Source organism: Medicago sativa, chromosome 3 (assembly GCF_051527215.1).
Source record: "Medicago sativa cultivar Bolivia chromosome 3, Bolivia_mono, whole genome shotgun sequence".
In the NCBI taxonomy this organism is placed as follows: Eukaryota; Viridiplantae; Streptophyta; class Magnoliopsida; order Fabales; family Fabaceae; genus Medicago; species Medicago sativa.
In genome coordinates this window covers 78,147,324-78,155,454 of record NC_140751.1, presented here as the reverse complement: position 1 = coordinate 78,155,454, position 8,131 = coordinate 78,147,324, and the positions used below count along the sequence as shown (strand labels likewise).

Here is an 8,131-nt window from a genome sequence, read left to right as displayed (position 1 = left end):
TCAAGCAAAATAACAAGATAATCGTAACTATAATTCAGCAACTTACCTTGACACAGTGGATTGGCAATATAAAGTTGTACACTTGTATTAAGCTCATAATTTCAATGGGAAAATGTGGCCATAAAGCTTTTAATTTAGGATTTTTACTATTGCTAAAATCTTCCAAATTTTATTCAGTTTTTTGTCTTGCTTCTTGGGAAAATAAAATTCAGGGGAGTGTTTCGAAGGTTGAAGGAGCTTTACAAATCATCCACTAAATAGGAATGAGTATAGGTTAGATAAGATTTTTTCTTTTAATTATGCTAAGAATTTTTTAGAGGCCTATTAGTTAAAAAGATTAGGCCTACCAGTACCAAGTAGCTTATTTAAGTAAATAGGAATAATACATTTGATTATCATATTTAAGTAAATAAGATAGCTAACACAGTCATTCTCTTTAGCTATCATATAGTCAAATTTTTCAAAATGTTAGAGTTTAATCTTACTGGTCTATTAGTCGGTTAGTCTATTTAAATATATATAAAATTACTTATTTAAACGTGCTCTTATGAAATAGACTTTTAAATAGGCTAACATGCAATATCAGATTTTTGAAAGGTCAGCAAATGCCTAAAAAATAAGTCTATAATAGTCTATATGTAACAATATTTTGAACTCCAACTTTGTGTTTGAGTAAGAATGTAAAAACTCTCTCCAAGAAGCATGTATATGGCTTATCTTTTACACTCTGTTTGGTTGGAGAGAATTAAAGAAGAGAGAGTTACTAAAGAGAGAAATAGAAGAGAAGTACCATACTTCTCTTGTTTGGACAACGAAGAGTTTGTGAAGAGAGAATAAAATTAGGTGGGCCCTACCACCTTTTTGTTTCTCTTCAATTGAGCGAAGAAATACAGAGGAGTGACGTGGAGATAGCAAATGTACCCTTATGCCACTCCAATTTCATTACTTATGCAATTTTAATTCTTTCGGATGAATATGCCAAACCCATTTTTTTGCAACACATACCACAAAGGCTATAAAACTTGGCGTGCGTATTATAAAAAATAAAATAAATGAGGCTAGACCAGCAACAAGACAAAAATAAAATTGTGCTCAAAATTTGGTTTCGAAAATACATAATACACCTTAAATTTGATTGTTAAATTAATTTATTAATTGAATTAAATTAAATAAACTAATTTTGTAAAAAATTGAATTCAATTAACAATAATTTAATTATATAGAACCAATAAAGAATCAATAAATTAATTTAGCTAAATATAATAAATTATATGCTACTTTTAGTTCAAGGATATTTTTGTCTTTTCAAAAAATAGTAGCATCTCTTTCTCTTCTATTTCTCTCTTCTTTCTCTTGTACCAAACAATACACCAAATCTACTCTGTTTCTCATCTTTTTCTCTCTTCTATCTCTCTTTCTCACCACTTTCTCTCTTCTCAACTTCTTCTCACAACCAAACATAGTGTTAATGAGAGTTCAAGTGCTTGAGGAATTCATTGTCCGAGCCTCTTAGTAGAGCATAAACTCCTTACTAAACAAGTAGCGGCTCCATTGTTATGCAAAACACGAACAATGGCATAGAACTCCTTGTCATAAGTAGAGTACTTTAGTTTACCACTGTTAAGTTTCTCAAAGAAACTTCCAAGATGTGGAGAATATTTTAGAAATTTCAAGAATACTACTAAATAAAGCCATAATAACTAAGAGCATCTTCATATCTCTAGAACTTTCTAGTTCAATGAAATAGATACTAATATCTCTAGAAATTTCTTGTAATAAAGTAGTAGATGCTTCTAGATCTTTCTATATGCATAGCCTTACAAGAGTAGTATAAATAGGGCTCACCAACAAGAGTTTTGACATTCAATCGTTGAAGCATTCAAGAAATAAAAATTTCCTATGAGAAAATTACAGTTTAATTTCTTTATTTTGCTACCTTTCCTTCCATCCATATAACCAATCTTTTGTTCTTACCATCAAATAACCAGTCTTTTGTTCTTACCATATGATTTGAACAACCTAAATCTAAGAACCATACCTCATCTTTAGCATTTGTGTTCAGACACTTCTGAGCCATGAGAAGCATTTCACCTTCTTCAAATTTTGCAAAATTTGCATTTTCTTTCCATTGAGGACCTATAGCATTCCACAAAATCATTGTTGATTCTTCCTCTACCACACTCTCTTGATCCTTAACACCCTCTTCCACATCCATATCCTCTCCCACTATTTGAGACCTTCAAGGCTTGCTCTGTATCTGCTTCTTGACAATGTGATTTCATGTGTTGTTCTTGCACAAGCAAGCTGCTTTGCAATTCATCAATGGAGAGTGTTGTTACATCATTTGATTATTTAATAGAGCATACCACATAGTTGAACTTGCTTGTTAAAGATCTCTAGTGTCTCCGAAAACACTATGAGTATTTTAAGATGAAAAGACTAAGTGCAAGTATACACCGTCCAAGTTATAGTATAAAAAGATATCGATATCGATATCACATGGATTGGGGAGTTATACTTTCCAGTAGAAAACTTCTTACTACGAAAATAAAATAAATCATTTGTCACAACAATAAAGTAAAAATATAAAAGTTTGGAAAAACGGTTGAAAAAACTCAGAAATTCTCAAAGATAAAAGTGTGGTTTAAACAATGAATCAATTATGAGCGGACTTTGTTGCTATATATGCATTTAAAACAAGAAAGTACCGCTACAATACATATACATCCCCCAACTTCAGAATATTTCATTTGTGTCCTTGTGAGCTTAGCTCAGTTGGTATGGACAATGCATAATATATGCAAGGTCCAGGGTTCAAACCCCGGCCACCACAAAAAAAAAAAAGAATATTTCATTTGCTTGCATTCAATTTTTATTTTTGTAATTTTTAAAGCGCTTGCATTCAATTTTTATTTTGTAATTTTTTAAAATTTTGGAGAAAACCCTTCAAATGAACATGTAGAAAAAAATTGTACAAATAAATTTCATAATTGAATTTAATATTTCATAAATGATATAATTGTGACTTAAAAACAAATTATTGAGTAAAAATTCTTCAAAAAATAAAATAAAATTATTGAGTAAAAAGATAATATTTTTACAAATTTTAAAATAAATACAAATAACCTATTGTTGAAATGTAATGATGTAACATTATTAGTGAAATGCATTTACTATTTTTTTTCTTCCAGAAATACCGAGTTTATTTAAGTGATTAAATATTGATTAAATATTAGCTGTACAAACCCTACTCCAATCACCTTCTATTTTTTTTTTTGAAGGGTCCAATCACCTTCTATTATCAAATGAATGAAAGAGGGAAAAATCTTATTGATGAATGAAAGAGTACATCAGTATTTATACATTCATTGATAGTGAAAGTAATGTAAATAACTCTAACTAAAACAAAAGAGATGAAAGCAAAAGTCTAAAATGTCCTCTAAATTTGTTTCTTGTGCTGCAAGCTTTCCGTGTTGCTATTATTCTCTTCATTGTTCACCTCCTGCAGCATCGTTCACATCACAGATCTTCTATAACCGGTTTTAGTCGTATACTCTCCATTCCTTTAGTCCTTCCAATCCAAGCAAATGTGTATCCACGTCAACTAGAATAGAACAATGGGACCGACAATATATCTTGCACCACATTGTTGTTACTTGAATGAAATTTTTTGTTCATATGTATCAAATTTTCTTATTTTATGATGGGTGACACCTATTTTTTGTCTTGTGTCCATTTAGATGATAATTTATTTAATTAAGGTACTTTTAAAATTGAATTGACCAAAAAGACGAATGTTAGGGACAAAATGACGATTGGAATAAGGTACTTTAGTGTTAAACTAAACACAAGAAATTGTAAATTATACTAAACACGTATTCTGTCTAAAAATTTCTTCTAGTTTGTGAGATTCTCAATACTAATACTAATCCAGTACATGCACTCATTCAATTAAACAAACAAATTAAAATTTTGATTCGCCACATTTGCCAAAGTATATCACTTAAGCTATTTTAAATAATTACTTGAAGTGATCCTCGATCGTTAAAAATGTTAATTGTTGTTGTTCTTGTTATTATAGAAAAGAATAGGTCAAGTAAACAAACACTTCGCTCAGCGGAAAGTTCAAGAATAGGTTAATTGTTGTGCGTACAAACGTAATTTCCTGTAACATTCCACGTAAAAAGAAATAAAAAATGTGCTTGTTATTTCAGTCAGTTTTTTAAGGTAGTAATTTATTTATACATATATATATTACACTACTGTTCCATATATAGTACTCCAACCAAAGCATTACTATATGCCAACATCCATAGTCTGAACTCTTGGCTAATTTATTGACTTTGAACTGCCCACATCCATATCATTCAGTCTCGCAGAGCAGAGGTAATTTAGCTTTACCTTTTCTTCTGTTCTTCTTCTTTATATTATTCCTTTCTTTTATTACAGTTACTGTCTGTCCAGTGAAGAATCTATGTAGAGTCTTTTTCTCATCTCATATTTGTTATCACTTCTTCTTCTTATCTTATCTTATTATTACAATTACAATAAGTTGGGTTAATCGGGAACTGTCTTCATTTCCCCCATTTTTAATTTAACCCCTTATCACTTCTTATTTTTCATCCTGCCCTTTTACTGATGGTTAAAAAAATAAATACTACACCCCATGAGTGCAGGTTCAAATGAAAGAGAGTAGTATACTATAGGTTTTTTTTTTTTACTGCACCACTAAAAACAAAATTATGTATTGATCATGAGTGATCACAATGATGACCTTAGTCGAACAGTAATCGTCAAGATGCTGGTAGAAGGGTACCTGCAAAGAATCTGACATTTAAGTTGGTAGGAGAGCAACGAATGAGGTAAAAATTTGGTAAATAATGTGTACCTTGCATTTGCTGTAAAGGAGACTTTTTTTTATAGGATTGGTTTCAAGCAATTGGTTTTGCTTGAATGAGAGCTGCTACGGAGCAGTGTGTCATCAATGTCGAGCTCCATCCGTTACATGTAGTTGAAGCCTTAGAGAGTGAATGACCACCGGTTAGCATTGGAAGCATTTGAGGAGCACTTGAGATCCTCTTAATTTATAAAAATAAATGGAGATTGCAACTATGAAAGAGAAATTAAGCAAAAATTAAGCATAATTTCATCATAATAACTAAACAAGAGTTCAATTTCCAATTTTTATCTAAAAACCATAAATAACCTTATCTTATTTCAATTATAGTCGCTATTTTTTTCTCCCTCTCCCTCCTTTTTTTTTTCTTTCTCTCACACGCCACTCACATATTATCTTTCTCTCATCTCTAGTCTCCAATTTCATTTTATTTTTCACGGTTCACTATTTTTATTTATATTTTTTGATAAAAATTATTATCTTCTCTCTCTCATTTTCTCTCTTTTCTGAACTTTTTTTTAACTCTTTCTTTCATTTTTTCACTCACTTTGACTCAATTTTATTTTACTCTTATGTGAAAAATACTAGAGAAATGTTTGTCATTGATAAATAAAAAAATTAAAATAAGTATTTATCATTGATAAATATGAAAAAACATGGGACATATTTGTCACTCATAAATAAAAAAAGAGTAAATATTTGTCACTCACACATATGAAATAAACACAAGCAAAATATTAATCTTTTATACATAAAAAACACACGGAACAAATGTTTGACACAGATACATAAAGACTTGTGGGACAAATAATAGTCATTGATTTGTTTATGGAAAATAATTGTCATTGATATATATAAAAAAACACGTGATACATATTTTTGATTAATAACTAGAAAATTTGATAAATCTTTGTCTATGATAAAAAGAAAAATTAGATTAATATTTTGCAATGATAAATAAAAATGAAATAGGAGACATATAACTATCACTAATTTAAAGATATGAGACTAATATCACTAATTTAAAGATATGAGACTAATATTTGTCATTCATAATTATAATTTATTATAAAATTGATATACGAGACAAATGTTTATCACTTACTAATAAGTTAGATTCATTGATTTTTTGATATCTTCCAAAAACAAACGAGGACATTTAACTATTGAACAAAAATCAGTGGAGGTATGCAAACGCACAAGTATTTTACTGATTTAAACTCTATTTCCGATTTTTTTTTCCTTTACAAGTTTAAACATAATTTATTTTTGAGTTTAACATTGTGATTAGTTAAGTGCAGCACTTGAAGTTTCACATAATGGCTATGCTGCAAAATGTTGAAGCTTCTTCTATTGTGGTGTCTCCGAAAAAATATGACGTTTTTATTAGTTTTCGTGGTGAGGACACTCGCAGAAACTTCACAGGCCATCTCTACGATGCTCTGAGCAAGAAGGTTATAACATTTATGGACGACAGTGATCTTGAAAAAGGAGATGAGATATCATCATCACTAAACAAAGCCATTGAGGAGTCATACGCATCTATAGTCATCTTTTCAAAAGACTACGCTTCTTCAAAATGGTGCTTGAATGAACTCGTCAAAATTCTAGAATGCAAAAAAGAGTTGGGACAAATTGTGATACCTGTTTTCTACGGAATAAATCCATCAGATGTGAGATTCCAGCTTGGGAGTTTCGGGGAAGCTTTTATAAAACACGAACAAGATTTGCAACATAGTAGAAGCAACTTGCACAAATGGAAAGATGCTCTAACTGGGCAAGCTTTTATAAAACGGGAGCAAGATTTAGAGCACAGTAAAGACAAGTTGCAAAAATGGAAAGACGCTCTTTTTGAAGCAGCCAACTTAGCTGGTTGGGACTATCGAAATTGCAGGCAAGTAAAATAAATTATATACCCAATGTATATATTCATGTCATGGCTTATCATTATCTTCACTATGTTTTTGGATTATCATTCTTTTTGAAATATTTCCTTGTTCTTCTTGCTCTACTATGTTGACCATAAATTTTATTTGATTACTATCTGCACGACAAGAATGTTAACCTTCTTTCCCCCTCATTCATATGATAGGATTGAATCTCACTTCATTCAGCTCATCGTCAAAGATGTTTCTAAAAAAGTTAATACAAAACTTGTTGAAATTGAGAAAAAGTATGAAGAGAAATCGTCACTGAAGGGCGGCATAGGAAAGACCACGCTAGCTGCTAAAGCTATAAACAGTGTAGAAAAAGCTATGTCTTTGTCCATTTCTTGCTCTACCACCAAGCCATATTTGAAGGTCGACACCAAAATCAAAGTTCAACAACAGATACCAAATATTTCAGTTGCTTTGCTGAGGTCACGTGAACCAAAAGACTCATCAGATCATGAGAATGAGTTGCAAGAAAAACGTTCAAAGTTGGATAAAGGGTCTCCCATTATTATCATTGAAGCTCCAAAGATGGTCAAAACTGCAGCTAATTCGGTTTATTGCCCCAATTTTGGCTTGTACAAACGTGGTGATGTTGGAAGGTATTTTTCCTCATCTCTTAATTTTTCATCATTTTTTTTTTCTTTCAAATTTTACACACACTAGCAGGAGCAACTAATTGATTTGGTAAAATCTAAAAGTATATCCAATTAATTAATCTTTAGACAAAAAATGATGTGAAATTCAATCTTTGTTTTGAGCATAATCAAATGAATAAAATGGCAATGATGTAATTAATTATATATCACACTTATGCAGAATTGTTTCAAAAAAGCAAGAAGATGTGTGGGCAGTGCGGCGCAGCATTGGAACTTATATTATTGATGGCAAATATTTCAAGCCCTTAGATATGGCCGAGTATAGCTAGCTGATTAAGAATAACCATACATAAATTGTGGACTTTGTTTCATTGTTTGCCAACAACTAGATGGCACGTATTGATTGAGCATGCAATTAGAATTAAAAAGATAATTTAGAAGTTTAAGTTATATGTAGGATTTATAATATTTAAACCTTTGTTTAATCTTAAGGCCTTTTATTTCATTATCGAATTATCGAGTAGTCTTACTATATATATAGTCTCATTGAGATATTTTACATATGTTAAAAAAAAAAGGTAGTATTTTTAATGTGAATATTTTGTGTATAAATGTTACTAAACTAAGTAGATTACTTCTGCTATATTCTGTTGAAAGTTAGTTAATTCAGGTTTGTTAAATGTAGTTAATAGTTATGTTTGGTA

At 30.5% G+C, this 8,131-nt stretch overlaps 1 protein-coding gene across 2 annotated transcripts; it reads left to right on the top strand.

Annotated features, from left to right (window-relative positions):
- The first annotated feature begins 4,273 nt into the window (after positions 1 to 4,273).
- On the top strand, positions 4,274 to 7,935 carry LOC146940499 (disease resistance protein Roq1-like). Of its 2 annotated transcripts, none has more exons than XM_085754194.1 (4): positions 4,274 to 4,386; positions 6,199 to 6,791; positions 6,990 to 7,430; positions 7,648 to 7,935. In XM_085754194.1, exons 2-4 carry the CDS (start codon positions 6,217 to 6,219, stop codon positions 7,754 to 7,756), a joined length of 1,125 nt encoding a protein of 374 aa, XP_085610320.1. In that variant the 5' UTR covers positions 4,274 to 4,386; positions 6,199 to 6,216; the 3' UTR covers positions 7,757 to 7,935. The 2 variants fall into 2 exon arrangements, with proteins under 2 accessions (XP_085610320.1, XP_085610321.1); XM_085754195.1 differs by lacking the exon at positions 4,274 to 4,386 and adding an exon at positions 5,990 to 6,083.
- Positions 7,936 to 8,131: the final 196 nt, after the last annotated feature.